Genomic DNA, 17,318 nt, shown 5'->3' on the forward strand with positions numbered 1-17,318 from the left:
ATAAATAAAACCAAAGACTTACATAAGTAAACAAGCTGTATGGGCTGAAAATCTCAGCATAATATGATGTTAATCTGCTTAAAATTAACACACAATAGGACATAGTTCCTAATCTGTAAGATTTTTCTCTAGATATAGAATAGGCTATTGTGTAATTTATGTGGAAGGAAAAAGTTGTTTGACTAAGCAAGACTTCCCAAAGAGTAAAGTAACAAGGATTAACAAGCCAGCACCCTGTTGTTTCATTATGTTATATAAGATGTAACAATTGAGAAAATAGGGCAGTATAGGATAATAGATAAAAATAAGTAAATCAAACCTCATGAAAATTTTAAATTAATTTTTGCTAAATAAAAATGATTAAGAGTATGAAAAGGCACAGTACACAGGAGAAAATAAGTTCATAACACATGTCTGAAAAGAAGATACGTAAGGCACATAAGGAACTCTCAAAAAATGTTAAAGGTGTATAATATTCATAGTTTGTAAAGTGATTAGTAGATTCGTTTTCGTGTTCATTCATATAGTTTCCCAGACAATACTTAGATTCCAACCACTATGCATTTTATTACACCACCAGGGATGGAGAACAGCACCCTCCTGGTCTTGAGAGCCAGGCTGGACTCTGCTGCAGGTCCTTTGCATTGCCAGTTCCTTCCCACACTGCAGAGATGTGTAACTGTGGATGAACACGGAATTGCTTTGCTTTACTTACACCAGGGTGGCTCCGCCTCATTGCCTGCAGCTGGAGCAGGCTGATTGTCAACCAAGGCTCTCTTGAATGTTCTCTCCTCTTTGGGGAATTTATTGCTGGGGCCCAAGGGATCAGTATCGACTCTCTTGAGAATATGAGGCTCAGGGGCTGAGACATCATTGGATAAATAACATTCTCTAGTGATTTTTGACTCTGTGGTGAGGTGAATTTAAACTTTCTCGAGATGACAAATTTTGGTGTTATTTTTAGAAATATATTCATGCTATTTGTTCCTTGTTTATTTGAAACAAAGTTGAAGTTTTTTTTTATTCTTCTTTGCATGTTGACCACAGTTTCCCTTTCCTCAAGTCCTCCTAGTACCTCCCCCACCCCTGTCCCCCAGATCCATCTCTCTCTCTCTTTCTCTCTCTCTCTCTCAAGGGCAGGCCTCCCAGGGCTATCAGTTGAACATAGCTTAACAAGTTACAATAAGACTAGCCACAAACTCTCATATCAGGGCTGGATGAGGCAACCCAGAAGGAGGAAAAGGGTCACAAGTTCAGGCAAGGGTCAGACTCCCCCCCCCCCCTGTAAACATAAGAACACCAAGCCAACAACCATAACATATATGTAGCGGACCTAGCTCAGACCCATAAAAGGTACATGTTTGTTGTTCCAGTATCTGTGAGCCCCTATGGGCCCTGCTTAGTTGGGTCTGTGGGCCTTGTTCTTGTGGTATGCTTGACTGCTCTGGGTCCTAGAACCCTTCATATCCCCTTCTGCAAGGTTCCTCTGGCTCTGCCTAATGTTTGGCTGTGCGTTTCTGCATCTGCTGGATGAAGCCTCTCTGATGACAAGTGGACTAGGCTCTGATCTTTGAGTATAGCAGAATATCTAGGAATCATTCCATTGACTTTTTTTTCTCTTTTGCCCAGCCACAACACCTTCGACCTACAATCTGTCCTGCCTGCAAGATGTGCTGGGGTAGTGGTGGTGCAGAACTTGTGGGAGTGGACAACCAATGACTGGTCCAACTTGAGGCCCATGGCATGAGAGGGAGCCCACACCTGGCACTGCCTGGATGGCTAGGAACCAGAGGCAGGGCAGCTCAAAGTTGAAGTTTATTAAGGAAAAGCTTTTAGCATAGATTTAAATATAGACACTAAGAGAGAGAGAGTGAGAGTCAGAAATTATTCTTTAACACTGATGGCTTTTTCTTCATTATGAGCACCTTTGTGCATCTTTGCCTATGCCAAAGAGCCCATGTTTAGTTTTATATAAAATTCCCATCAATATAATTGGTAAAATAAAAGATGGCCTTCTATAAAACAGAAAATTTGAATGTATTCTAAATTTGAAGGCATATGACATTCAGTTTGACAAACAGATACAGTGTTACATTAATTAATTCTGTAGTATCACATTGGTCATTGTCCATTTAGAACTTCATACTTGATTTTTCTCTTCCCTCTCTTAAAAAAATCAATATAAAAACATTCCTACACACAGTCATTTATTCTGCTTGGACTTTACTAAATTAGAATATTTAATATAACTTTCTGTGGAATGAGACTGTGAGTTTCACACACCTCAAACTTCGCTATGATTAAACATTTAACTTAATGACTACAGACAAAGCTTTCCTTTGATTAGTTGAATGAAGAGAAAAAGGCTAATGAATTGACATTTAGCAGTCCTCATTGTTAGCTCCAATCCCAATTAGGAATTCGATTGCTCATAGACAATCAAATATTGACTTGAATGCAGGGATTTATTTTTCCTTTAAAACAAATGTTTGAGAGTCAAGATTAGTATGCTTGTGATTTCCCTAGTGTTTCTTATACACTGGTTGCCTCACAATCCAATGTGTCTTCTGTAGCTTGATAATGACCCACAAAGAGAATAGAGTGACAGCCATATCTGTAACCTGGCCCAAGAGACAAAAATTTTCCATACCACTCAGCTGCCTTGTGCTTAGCGCCATTGGTTAGGTCTGTGTAACACAGAACAACGTAATCTCTTGTCTTATTTTACACCCCATCAGCACTTGATTTTAGAGTATTTGTAGTTGATAGTTTTGTTTATCCCTCTATGTGTTGTGGCACCTCCCTTCTAGCATAATGAGTTTCTGTCTCTTAAACTATGGAAGAGGAATCACCGAAATTATGATGTATGTGTGGAAATATTAACATATACAGACTGTCATCCAATGAAAGAGGAGAGTTGATGGAATATCTTGCCCAAATGAGACTCAATGTACACTTCGTAGATTTTACCCAGAATCCCTTGTAGATTTCATCATAACCCAAGTAAACATTTTCTCCTTTTATATCTTTTTCTTTACTCTATTAGCTAGCTAAGAAAATCAGTTTCAAAAGATCAATAAAACTATACATTATGAAGAAACAGTTTCCACAGAAGCCATTTTTCTTTGTAGCTTCAATGGACACATTTTTAAAAACCTTTTTGTTGATTCTTTGTGAATTTTGTATCATATACCCCAATTCCACTCATCTTCCTGTCCCTCCATATCTGCCTTCTGCCATTGCAACATCCCCCGCCACCTCGTAAAGAAAACAAAAAATAAAAATAATAAAAAAACCACAAAAAAATAGCTTGCTGTGGAAGCTATGATGTGTCATGGTGTGTTGTCCAGTCTGCCCTTTTGCCCAAATAGCTTTACTCGCAAATGTTCATTAAAATGAGTCAAATGAGTCAGTGGTCTGGTTTAAGGCCTCTGGCTTCTGCTACACTATGAATACTGGATCCTTTGGTTCTACAGGACTGGCCCCTTCACATGCTCCAGCAGTTCTTAGATAGAGTAGATATTGAGGCAGACCCAACTCAAAGCTCTGGATCTGGACCTAGGTGGTAGCTGAGTTGGTCAGCCTACCAGCTCTCCATGACCATGCCACCGGGGCCAGCTTTCCCAGCTTTGCCCAGGTGAGTGGTGGAGCCAGCTCTACTGCCTGTGGTAGCTGGCTAGTGGCAGGACAGGCTCATTGGCTCTCAAGCCATCAGGGATAGCTCTTACACTGATTCCAAGTTCATTTGGGATGCTCCAAAATGACGCTTATATAATATAATAGTTTAGTGGAATATCTCAGAGAACATTAGTGTTATGGACCAAATGTCTATGTCTCTATTCCCCTCTCTTCTCTCCCTCTGCTGCTGAAGTTAACATTGGAAGTTGTTAGTCTGCAAGTCAGAAGTGAACTCTCACCAGAGCCTGCTCAGGTTGTTGCCCTGATTCCAGGCTTTTACTCTCCAGATCTGTGAGGAATACATTCCTGTTGCTTAGAAACAAATTAGACTATAGTAACTTGTTATAGCAGCCCAAATTCTCCAAGGCTGAAAATTTTACACAGAGTGAAGGGCATCTGTTTCAAGTGTTTAAAAATAGAGAAGCAGTCTTGGATGTATGTAGTGAGTAGAGGCTGGGGGAATTTTGAGGTGCTGTGGAAAAAGTAAAATGATTCACACCAGGACTGATGAGACAGAGAGATGAAAAAATTTTTATTTCTTACTGGAGCTTAATTAAGAAACCATGCATAATATATTGGTAGGGACATGATAAGTATGATGTTCATGAGGAAGTCTCTCAGTGTGAGTTTGAAAGGCAGTTTTTCCACCCCACCTCTAAAATATTCAGAGGGTAGTATAGGGGACCAAAGGAGATTATTCCCCAGCTTTAGAATATCAGAACTCACCTCCAAGATTCAATAGTTTCTTAGGGTCCATTACTCCTTTCTTACTTCCTCTCCTTACTTCCTCTTCTTTCTTTCTTTCTTTCTTTCTTTCTTTCTTTCTTTCTTTCTTTCTTTCTTTCTTTCCTTCCTTCCTTCCTTCCTTCCTTCCTTCCTTCCTTCCTTCCTTCCTTCCTTCCTTCCTTTTTTCCTCCCTCCCTCCCTCTCTCTCTCTCTTGTGCAGTAGGAATGTCTTTCTTATCATTGTGTGTGTGTGTGTGTGTGTGTGTGTGTGTGTGTGTGTGTGTGTGTATTTCTGTTTCTGTGCAAACCAATGTTGGGTTGTTAACAGAAATATGGAGGAAGGATTACCTACAAAGGCAGGGATTACTCAAAGGCAGATGCATTACCAAAAAGCTCACCAACAACTCAGTGACAACTCAGGAAAGCTACATCCCTGCAGGTTTCTGCACAACTTGCATATAGCTTGTAGATGAAGGAGGCTCTTCTGGGTAGCTTGGATGGTCTAACAGACCCCTCTAGGCACTTGTGTCTTCTTCTCCTCTCCCCAGCAACTGTTATTTTGAAAACACATACTGACCATTTTCTCAGATTCATAGTTGGAAAAGAATTTAGAACAAATAATTTCATGAAACTCACCTATATTTTATGTAGATGATATTGAGATAATTATTTGGGACATTAGACTTCTGAAGTTGATATGTAGCAAGCACATTAGCATTGTTATAATGGAAAAAAGACATTTTGCATGTGAGATGGATATGAATTTTAGGGGAGAAGAGGACTTTTAAATCTGTGACTCCCTGAAGTTCACTATTTCATAGTGCCACCATTTTTGGAAAGTAAGCACACAATGAACATGAAGTCCTCCTGAATGAATGTAGAGAGCTCACAAGCTTCTTTTTGATCAAAAGAGGATACAATGAGATGTGAATAACCATGACCAAGAAAAACATCCTTACCAGAATCACCTCTGCCACTTAATGTTGTATTCTAGTTTTTGAAACCATGAGAAAGAAAATACTGTTGTTTATAATCCACCCAGTCAATGATATTTTGCTATAGATTGCCAAGTAAAACCATGGTAAACAGTATATAGACAAGCACATTTTTATTATAACAACAAGGATGAAAATATGAACCAGATAAAGGAAGAGATGCCTAGAGCAATGCCTCATATCTGTGTAAATATAAAACTTCCTTGTCCTCCATGATGTTTTGCTCTATTGAAAACAAATAGAGATAGATGCACAGTATTGTCAATCCAGGGAATTCACCTGTGTCTTTGGCATCCAGAATTTTATTGAGGCTTGGTAGCATGCTGGCAACAAGGATAATCTTTATACACAAGCTGTACAGTTAATACCTCCATTCTTCACTTCCTCTGAGTTTGAAATTGCTAAAGAATATCTCAAACTCCCATAAGAAACCACTATCCATAGTCCCAGTCCTCTAAGCAAACAACTCACTCCTGTTAGGCAGGATATTGCATCAATTTAGAGATCACCTCCCAGGAGCTGAGGGTACATGCCAGACATTTTAAATGGTAAATTTAATTCTTCACAACATCTCCTCAAGACACATAACCTCGATTAAAATCAAGACCATGTCTCAGGTATGAAAACCGAGACACATAAAGGCTGCTTGAGTTACTATCTAATTCTTATCACATTATTTTCCCCTTAAAATCACAGATGGTTTTCATAGAGGAATGATAAACACACAAAGCACAGACATTGGTTGCATTTTGCTGTAGCAGTGACCATGCTCATGGAATGATAAACACGTTGTCTTTCTGCCTGTGTAGCTATTCTTTTCTCGCTGTGACTCTTATTCCAGGATATTTGGTTCATAATATCATATTTATTCTCTCAGGGTTTAGATTTATAACTTTTTGTTTGTTGTTTGAGAGAGGGTCTCTGTAGTTCTGGCTGTCCTGGAACTCACTGTGTAGACAAGGTTGGCCTCAAACTCTTAAAGATCTGCCTTACTTTGCTTCCTGAGTGCTGGGATAAAAAGCATGCACCACCACTGCCTGCCTAGATTTATAATTTTTATGAAGTTAGCTATAATTGCTGATGACTCCCTTGCTATCCCCCTACCTCTCTGAGCACTTGCATGCATATTTGGTATTCTTCCTTGTTATTGAGACAAGAAGTGATCTGCACATGGCTGAAGAATTTAGGCTGGCTGGCATAAAGTCCCAGAGATCCACTCTCTTGGCCTCCCTAGTGCCAAGATTACAAATGCATTCCATTAAACACAGTTTTTTTCATGTGAGTTCTGGGATTAAAACTCAGGTTGCTTTTCTTGCAACACAGGAACTTTATTGAATGGTCACTCAAGCCCCCCTTTCCAATTCTGAATGAAGACTTGAGTGTCTGTCTATAGTAATATCAGGAACTGTTGTTGGATCTCATAAATCATGAGTTGCCATCATGCATTTGTTGTAGAAGAGGTCCAGGCACTACATATTCTCTCTCTGGCCATATTCAACTCATTTGTGCGCATGCTTTGTTTATTCATCTAAAGGAAGCTATATTAGGGGCAGAAAAGAAGGCTCAATAGGTTGGAGCACTGACTGCTCTTCCAGAGGACCTGGTTTTTATTCTCAGCATTGACATGACAGTTCACACCATCTACAAGTCCAGTTTGAGGGCATCTGAAACTCTCTTCTGGTACCAGACATGCAAATAGTGCACAGACATACATTCAGGTAAAAATACTCATACACATAAAGCAGGATGGTTGAGCTGGGGGAGGAACAGAGTGGGAGAGCAATAAAAGAGATATTATGATAGAGGGAGACATTATGGGGTAAGGAAGAAACCAGGTGCTTGGGAAATTCCCAGGAATCCACAAGGATGACCCTAGATTAGACTACTAGCAATAGTGGTGAGGATGCCTGAACTGGCCTACCCTGGTAATCAGATTGGTGAATACCCTAACTGTCACCATAGAGCCTTTATCCAGTAACTAATTAAAGAAGATGCAGAGATCTACAATCCAGCACTAGGCCGAGCTCCAGGAGTCTAGTTGAAGAGAGGGAAGAGGAATTATAAGAGCAAGGTGAGTCAGGACCATGATGGAGAAATCTCCAGAGACAACTGAACCAAGATCATAGGAACTCACAAACTTTAGACTGACAGCTGTGGAACCTGCATGGGACCGGACTAGGTCCTCTGCATATGGGAGACAGTTGTATAGGTGGGTCTGTTTAATGGGCCCCCGGCAATATGATCAGGATCTATCCCTGGTGCATGAGATGACTTTCTGGATCCTATTACCTATGGGCAGATACCTTGCTCACCCTTGATGTAGTGGGGAGGGAGGGGCTTTGTCCTGCCTTAACTGAATGTACCAGGATTAGCTGTCTCCCCAGGGGAGAACTTACCCTGTTGGAGGAGGGGATGAGGTTTGAATGAGAGGGTGGGGATGGCAGGGGTTGGGGGAGGGGAGGAGGGATGAGAGGGGGATCTGTGGTTGGTATGTAAAAGGAATAAAAAAGAAAAAAATAAAAACTAGTAAATTCATGAAATTTAATAAACATGGAAGGTATAATAATGAGTATTTTGTTTTAACAGAGATCAAGTGGCTAGTTTTTGAATATGCATCTATGGTTGGTATATAACATAGACTGATCAAGGTGTACTCTGAAAAACAGTTTGCTCTGAGTTGCAATCTACTGTTTTACAATGAGTCTTTCCTATATTCCTTCAGATCACTGATGTGAAGTACAATATGGTACTACAGCTTTCCTGCTAACAGTTACCTTTTGACTTAAAGTGTTCCTTGGTTCCATTGGAATTCCTATCAAGTTTCTGTAGCTGTTTGTTTAAACAAAAGAGATCCATATGCCTTTTTGAAGTGGATATATACCAGTAAGTTTTTATATTAATTCATTTAAAATTATCTCAATTGGAGACAGAAATAGAAGATGCTCCCAGTAGTTCTCTTTCCCAGAGACTGAGATAATTATATCAAGAGGATGACTGATGACATAAATAAGTACTCTCAAGTACCTAGGAAGGTAGCAAATGTATAAATATTGAGTAGAAATGATAGCTTGGGTAAAAACATGTTTTGTAAATAGGAAAATTTAGGGTTATTTGCAATAAATAATTTGGGCAGAATTAGCAATGGATCCCATTGTAGATAATTTACAGAACTGTTTAAATGACAGGAATATAATGACTTAATTTTAATAATGACAGTATACAAGGAGGGATTTTGTATGCACTTAAAAATAAATTTGAAATAGTACTTTTTCAGATGTACATTAATTCTTAGCATTTGAATAATCTCCATGAATTCTTCTCATCAGAAGTTGAGATGTTTCAAATGTTCTAGGATGAAAGTCTCTGGACATGATTTCAGAGGCCATTGTTTTTAGTTTAAAATTACTAAATGAGCTACAGTGATGGTTTGTGGACATTATAGATGAATTTCAGCTGCAGTAACACACCTCCGCTTTGTAATATGATGTACTAAATTTTAATAATTTAAATCCAATTTAAAGAACCTTTTCCTGGTGGCTTTTATAGCATCTTTGACTTCTTTGTTTCTCAAGCTATAGATCAGAGGGTTCAACATGGGAATCACAATGCCATAAAACACAGAGGCCACTTTCATATTCTCCTCAGAATTGTCAGAATGAGGCTGTAAGTACATGTAAGCGAGGGTTCCATAGAAAATGGTGACTGCTGTCAGGTGGGAAGCACATGTGGAGAAGGTTTTCTTCCTCCCTGCAGTGGAAGACATCTTAAAGATGGCGGCCATGATGTATATGTAGGAGAGTATCACAACCAGCACAGTGAATGTCAGGTTAAATCCAACAAAAATTAAAATTAGCATGAAGTTAGTGTTGTTGTTGTAGCACGAAAGAGTGACAATTGGGGGGATGTCACAGAAAAAGTGGTTGATTTTTGACTTGCAGAAGGAGAGTGAAAATGTAAACCCTGTGTGTACTGAGGAATTTATTGATCCCATGAGATAAGAACCAGCTACCAACTGAATACAGATTTGCCGAGACATGATTATGGGGTAGTGAAGGGGCTTACAGATTGCCACATAACGGTCCACTGCCATAACAGCTAGGAGGTAACAGTCACTGGTTGCAAATATTGCATAAATAAATAATTGTATTAAGCATCCCTTAAAGGTTATTGATTTATCTTCTAGTATGAAGTTCTGCAGCATCTTGGGAGTGATGGCAGATGTGTAACAGATATCAACAAAAGCCAGATGTTGTAAGAAGAAGTACATGGGGGTCTGAAGTCTGGAATCTGTGTTGATGAGGAGGATCATCCCAGTGTTACCCACCATGGACATCACATAGATGATAAGAAACACCATGAAGAGGACACATTGAATATTACGTTGGACCCCAAATCCTAGAAGATAGAAGTCAGTGACTTTGGTATCATTTCCTTGTGTCATGGTTATCAAGAGTCTATAGGTGACAAAGAAAAGGAGAGAAATAAGAAAGAAAATCTTTCATCAGATTTAAGAAAAGTCCTTATTTTTCACTCCATTCTTTACTTTGATATCCATAATAAAAACTCACAAATGGGTTTGTTGCTCTGCATGTGTATTTTAGCAATGGATTCATTTAAAGGTAAAGGATACTTCACAGAAAAGTCAACATTGAATATACAATTCTAAGAAATATAAATCTCATACTTTTCCCATTCTATGATACATGCATCTATAATTACATAAGGCAATATACAAATATAATTTTGACCACAAAACCCTATATAATTTTTACACATTTATCTTTTTAGACTCTTAATTGTGCTTCAAGCTCTTGAAATTAGTAATGAAAAAAGTTTTGAGACAATTCTAAGGTCTACACAATTTTGTTGGCTTCATGATGGCTTTGTACTTGTTTGTGCTAAAAGAATCCCCATATTTCATAAATTTATAAGAGGCTGATTTGCATTTCCCATGGCATTGACTGATTTTTCTCTTGAGCTATTACCAAGGCTAAGGGAAAACCATGTGCTAACACTTTGATCTACATACATTGGTAGCTTATTTTTAAATTATACATTTTTTTTTTGTTACAGAATCTTTGCACGTAACTGGGTTTAGCGCCAAGGTGAGTTCATGTGTGGTTTTTTTATACAGTGTAGAATTTTCAACTCCATGATGCAGTGTCTTTACAATCATTCCATTTCAGATTGAAAAGCATTGCTCAGGGTGGAATATTCTATCATCAACTTTAGTATGGTAGAAACTGGTTCCTGGCCCACTGATACACCTGTCTTTTCTTCAGGCAACAGGAGGGAGTTGCAGTTCCAGTCACACTTGTACACTGAGATGATCTCAAAGCCCATGGCCATGCTACTAAAATCTGTCCAGCGGGACTAACAAAGGTGATGCATGTGACATCTAAGGCTAATGCAGGCCTCTTCTCTCCATTCCTATGGAAACTGAAATTATACAAATCTCCACTTTATTTTTTATTCTTCACCTGCTCTACATGGATCAACATTTAAGAACATCTTGTAAGCAATATATTTGGGTGGCTGGATACCAGAAAGAACATCAGGTTAAAATTTGAATTTTATCAAATAACATAATTTTTATCATAATGGACCTTTAGATTTTAAGGGACAATTAAAAGTAATGTTATTTATTCTTCATATGACATTCAGTATCTTCTATTCAGTATCATGTAATTTTATTTACAAAGTCTGATATCCTGCTTCTGTTGCTTATGAAAGCCTACTTCCGATGTAAAACAGATCAACAAAAGCCAGATGTAGGAAAAAGTCCATGGGAGTCTGAAATCTGGAATCTGTGTGGATGAGGGGTATAATCTCTGTGTTATCTGCCACAGAATGAATCTGTAGAGCAGGGATCCTCTCTTACTACACTTTGTGTTACTATAGCACTTAGTAATTTATAATGAAACTCAGAAAAAAAAGAAAAAAACTCTTATTATATTGGCTTAAAAAAAAGAAACTGAGTAATTTATGTATAAAAAATAGATGTACTTGGATCATAGTTCTGGTGGCAGATGAGTCCAAGAGGAGAGGCTGTGTCAAGTTAGGGCCTTCGTTTGCATTGCTCCATGGCAGAAGGTAGATGGGCAAGAGATGGCGAGAACTAAATCTCTGGCATGACGAATCTATTCTACGTGATGATGGCTAACTTTGTCCTACAGCAAAGCCATTAACTTAGCAACAGGCGTAGAACCATCACAATCCGATCACCTTCCCTTAGGGGATGACCCCTAAATGTTTCCAGAGGTGAACTCTGAGGAACACATTGTGTTTAAAGTAGCTCTTCTTCCTACAATGTATTTCTATCGTAGCACTTGATGCGATTGAGAGTTCTATTGTTTTATGTCACTGAATTTCAGGGATTTTATTCTTTATAGCTGTCTTTATTCCCTAAAGATTTATGTTATTATTTTTAGTGTGTGTGTGTGTGTGTGTGTGTGTGTGTGTGTGTGTGTGTGAGAGAGAGAGAGAGAGAGAGAGAGAGAGAGAGAGAGAGAGAGAGAGAGAGAGATGCCGCAAAAGCCAGAAAAGGCTATCAGTTCCTCTGGGGTTTGAGTTATATGCACTTGTGAGTTTCACGGTGTGGCTGCTGGAACGATATTGTACCCTCTGAAAGTACAGCAAGTGCTCTTAACTATGGAGCCGTCTCTCCAGTTCCTGTCTGTCTTATTTTAAAGGGATGGTATTTCAATAACATGTACAAGAAAGTTTTTTTTTTTTAATTAAAAGGCATGAATCTATGAATTTGTAGTAATGGTACACATTTGTACCTTATAACGTGGATTGTGTTTATTGATTACTGACTCATTAGAGTCAAGAAAATCTAATCCTAAATCAGCAACAGGGAAAGCAAATAATTGACTATATTTACCTTGTAGAATCCCTAAAGGGTTCAGGGATTGGTATTGATAAGTCTACTGGGAGAAAACTGAAAGGAATGTTAAAACAATGAGCACTGGTTTAAAGTCCTCTAGAAAGCAATTCACCTGTTACAACTTTTTCTTCTAACTTATAGGCCCTCAGTTCCCCAAAGACAACAGAGCTTCTGCTGCTTACAGTGTGAATACCATTGGGGAAAGCAGAAATTGTATTGAGAAAGCATTATCTTTGGGACTCAAAGAACCCAGCTAAAAATAACACACCCTTCACAGAGAATAAGTGGAAGTACAATTACTGAAGGATAAATGCTAGTATTGAACATCAGGTATTGTTTTCATTCTGTAGCCTACTCAGCAGAGTTGAAATTATTGCTCGCATAATTATAATTCATATAAATAGACCTTTACACCTGTAAAATACTATATAATTAAAGAAATTACCCATGAATGAACAAATTACATTCCAAGTACACACACACACACACACACACACATACACACACACTCTCTCACACACACACACTCATGCACAGAGACTGGGGGGGGGGACAAACAGACAAAATAAATAAGTGTAATTGAAAAATGTTGTGGAGAATTCACCAAAATGAAGGGGGAATTAAATACTACATGGAAAGATGATTTCTGACTTACCTTGAGTGAGTTCTCGCTATTCTCACTCACAACACCAGACATGGAGACTATGGAAAGAGAAAACTACTCCCCAGCATCTCACATCAATGAAGAAGCAAGATTTAAAAAAAAAAAAATCAATGGTTTAATTTGGGCACACATATAGAATTGTATACATGATCAGGTGGGATTTAGTCCATGATTACTCTCATCTCAGATATGGAAGCCAAATCAGTGTATTCAAATATGTTCATAGCAGATAGAAAATAAATGGTTAAATATATTTATGAATAAAGACATTTGGAAAAATTCAACAATTCTTCACTATTGTAAGAAAACAGGCTCCTATTATTAGTTCTTAACTTGCTGGAAAAAAATTACAGAAACTGGGGTTGGGGATTTAGCTCAGTGGTAGAGCGCTTGCCTAGCAAGTGCAAGGCCCTGGGTTCGGTCTTCAGCTCCGGCAAAAAAAAAAAAAAATTACAGAAACCATCGTTGGTGATTAGAGACTAAACACTTGCCTTCTAAGATCAAGAGCAAAGTGAATATATCCTCATCTGTTATGATATTTATCATACTTCTGAAAGTTCTACCCAATGCCTAGACATATAAAAGTAACACATTTCAGGAACCATAAAATAGCACTGTCCTTCTTGTAAAAGACACAATGGTCTATGTTAAGGAGCTGAAGAAATTTCAGAATAAAAGATGACTATTTGAACATCAATAGTATTTCTATACTAGCAATAGACTGATGAGAATTGAGGCTTAAAAATATTTTTACTGGTGGTTGAAAAATGAAATGTTTAAGTATATACATAAAATTATTACACAGAAAATTAGAAAATATTGATAAGAGAAATGAAAAATACTGAAAATGAACAGTTTTCATGGATTGTAACACTCAATGTAATGAAATGTGATTCTTCCCAAACTGATAAAGGAATGTGACAACGCCTCTTAATTTTCAAACATTATTTAAAAATTGATGCTGAAAAGAAAAGTTAGAACATCTAAATGAATTAATAAAAAAGAATTAAGTGCATGAATTAGGCCCTTCAATGTCCAAAACTCCCACCATTTGGGTTGCCTAATCCTAGTTGTTGCTTGCCAAAGATTGCCCATTTGTGGCTATGTAGGTTATAGCCTCTAGAGTGGAATCTACTACTATTATTTTGTGACTTGAAATAGTACTAAAGCAGTTGCCAATGACTTACCATTATGCCCTTAGATTAATGCATGTCTAAATTGTTACTAGAGGAACTTTTTAAAAAATGCAGTGGATGGTTATGAACACAGAGACCCATAACTTGTCAAGGTCAGAGAATGAGATTGCAGAGTTCTCAGTCTTAAATAGCTCCTCTATACCACATCCTCTCCTCCTACGGCTCAGGGATCATCAAAGAAAAGCAGGCATCAACAGTGTAAGAGTCAGAGGGAGTGGATGACAATAAGGAAACTGTTTTTAGTGTACGACAGGACAATTGCACATGTAAACTAACAGCAGTTGTGATAGCGTGTGCAAGAACTGTGCAAGCGCAAGCCCCAGACAAAATCCCAGAGTGGAGGGAGTAGGTGGTCATGAAAGTCAACTCTTGTTTGAAGAGCTATTGGTAACTGTTGAGAGAGGGCCAGTCAGTTTTCTCTATGGGTGTGGCTCCTGGTAAGCTGGCCAGGCTTCAGTGATGACCTCACATCTAAAATTATTTGAGTAATGCAAATTGAATTTAATGGGTTTAAAAAGGTGTGTGTGTGTGTGTGTGTGTGTGTGTGGTGGGGGGAGTGAAACAAGGTTGGGTTAGTAAGAAAGTGGGTGTGGATTTTGGAAAAGTTGGGGAGGTAATATGTTAAAGATATGTTGCATTTAATTCTCAAACAACGAATATAAAATGAAGAAAAATGCATACAGCATTTCACTTCTTTCAGAACACTTTGTGTCACTAAGCTAATGAACACTCCAATATTGGAGGGACAGACATAGTGGAAACACAGTAGGGTTTCTGAGAGTAAACTGTACACTGGTACATCCACATAGTTTTTGATGAAGATGCAAAACTATTGAAAGAAGGATAATTAGAAAATTGGTAAAATATATGAAAAGACTATTTCACTGAAGGGATGTATGTACAAATATATGGAAAACTGTCAGGCTTATTAGCCATTAGGAAGATGCAAATTATCAACATGATAGGATATTATCACACCAAGCATGATGAGCTGTTGCTGCACAGCCATCATTGTTGCTAACACAGTGACAAAACTGAAGCTCGCAAAAACTCAGAGCTCTGGGTCTTTTATAGATTGTTGTGGGCCTGGAAAATGGCATAATCACTCTGCAAAAATAATTTGGAAGTGTTTAAGGAATCCAAACATACAGTCCAGTCCCTGCATTTCTAGCCAGTTTTGCTTTCACAAAACGTATGCTCATGTCAAAATGGGAAAAAATTTCAAAAAAGCTTTACTGGCAATAATTTAAAAGTGTTAACAGCTAAAATGTTCTTCAGCAAACTGTTGGTTAAACAGATCACATTATTCCACGGTGAAACGGCACTTAGAATCTGTGAGAGAGAAACATGGATGAATGGTGGCTCGCCACAGCAACATCTAATTTGCAGAGGTCTTGTAGTGTATGATTTTGTGTATAACCTTATCAAGATGGTAAGATTTTAATATAAAGAAGTGACTAGTGATTGGCTTGAGTTAGAACTAGTAGGTGATTGGGTTGGTGTGTTTATAAAGGGCAAATGTGAGAGAAGTTTGTTAGAATTAGATCTCTGATGGATATTTTCTATCTTTACTAACATGGCAGCTCTGGGAGTCTACCCAAAGAAGGGAGAAAATGCCATCTAACCACGTGGACACCGTGCCAATAATAAAGCTATAATTTTAAAGCCTAGGGTTATTATGCAAGATGAAACCATGGAGAAAGAATCATCCAAAGGTATAGGTGGAATTTTCTGCATTATCTTTAAAATTTTCTGTGAATCTGTAAGTACTTAAAGCAGAAGTTAGTAGAAAGGCACAGAGTGAGCTGTGCAGTAATGCAGGCATCAAACAAGCAAATTCATGCAAACTTTGCACTGGGACAGACACTGAGTTGTGTCCACCCAAATGACTATAATAACACACGCCAACCAATTATTAGCTGACTCTTTCAATTATTTGTTCGGTTCCTTACCTTCTTTCCCAGGAAGCACTCAGCCAGGTGAAAACAAACCCCTCACCCCCTTATTATCTCACCCATGGTGAAGTGCATCCTCTGGGCCCTAGGTGAGATATTCTGGGACTCTGCCTCTGCCTCTTTTGTTCTTTTGCTTCTTGTTCACATTGTAATGATCACAGCTGATGCTGAAAAATGACATTTGTTTTGTTTTACTTACACTGGAGTTGCTTCCAGATTTTCTCTCTGCACTTGGTTGAGGTGATGTCAACCCAAGCCTTTGTGTTTTTTCCTCATCAGAGAGTTTATACCTGGGGCTTAAGGGATATATACTCCCTTGACAATCTGAGGTCTCCAAGCCTGACTTGAAATTGGATAAACAATAATCTGTAGTGATTTTAAAAATTAGGGTTTAATTATATTTTTATATAGACGTATAATATATTTTAATTATGTTTCCTATTAACCTCTCTTGTCTTCCACTCCCTCCATTCATCTACATCTTTTACAGTTAGTTATTTTAAATTTATTTATTCATGTGTTCATGTGAATGTACATACATGTGTGCGTGGAAGGTGCAGGTACCTGTGAGTGAGTAGAGGCCAGAATGGGGCATCAGATACCTTGCATCTGGAGTTACAGGTGATGTGGGACTCCCAGTTTGTTCGGAAGGTGGTAGGACTTGAACTCTGGTCCTTCTGAGCAAGTGTACTCAACTGCTGAACCTCTCCAGTCCTCTCTTGCCCCAGCTAGTCATTTTTTACTAATTGGTTTAAATTTTCTGTAGAGGGCTTTTTATTTAATCTTACTTTATTTCTAGGAATGACACTTTCTTCTCATGCTACCTGGTCTTTAACAATAGCTAATGATCTCTTCTTACGAGTCGAGTTCAGTATCTTCTCATATTGTTCGAGGACCCATATTTGTAAAGATATTGGTGTAGAGAAAAATATCTGTCAATATAATCACTGGGAAGAAATCAGTATCTAATCTAAATGTAAGGGATTTTGTCCCCGTGTGACAGTGAGGGAAAGTGCTCTGTGATATCACACCGACTATCGCTGTTTATTTTTAAAGTTGCATTTCTTTCTTCTTGCATTTCACCCTGAAAACTTCTATGCTCTTTTAATGAAGCCCTCGGCAAAGACATGTTTTCAACCTGCACTTTAGAAAATTCATAATTTTCTTTGTGATTATAATTTCATAATTTTCTATTTCCTTTTCCCTCTTTCAAAA

General features: G+C 38.1%; 1 protein-coding gene across 1 annotated transcript; it reads right to left on the bottom strand.

Moving 5' to 3' along the window:
- Nucleotides 1-8,895: 8,895 nt before the first annotated feature.
- Nucleotides 8,896-9,840, bottom strand: LOC118583219 (putative olfactory receptor 5AK3). Its single transcript, XM_036186640.1, has one exon. It carries the CDS (start codon nt 9,838-9,840, stop codon nt 8,896-8,898), a length of 945 nt encoding a protein of 314 aa, XP_036042533.1.
- Nucleotides 9,841-17,318: the final 7,478 nt, after the last annotated feature.

This window comes from Onychomys torridus, chromosome 4 (genome assembly GCF_903995425.1).
Source record: "Onychomys torridus chromosome 4, mOncTor1.1, whole genome shotgun sequence".
NCBI classification, from domain to species: domain Eukaryota; kingdom Metazoa; phylum Chordata; class Mammalia; order Rodentia; family Cricetidae; genus Onychomys; species Onychomys torridus.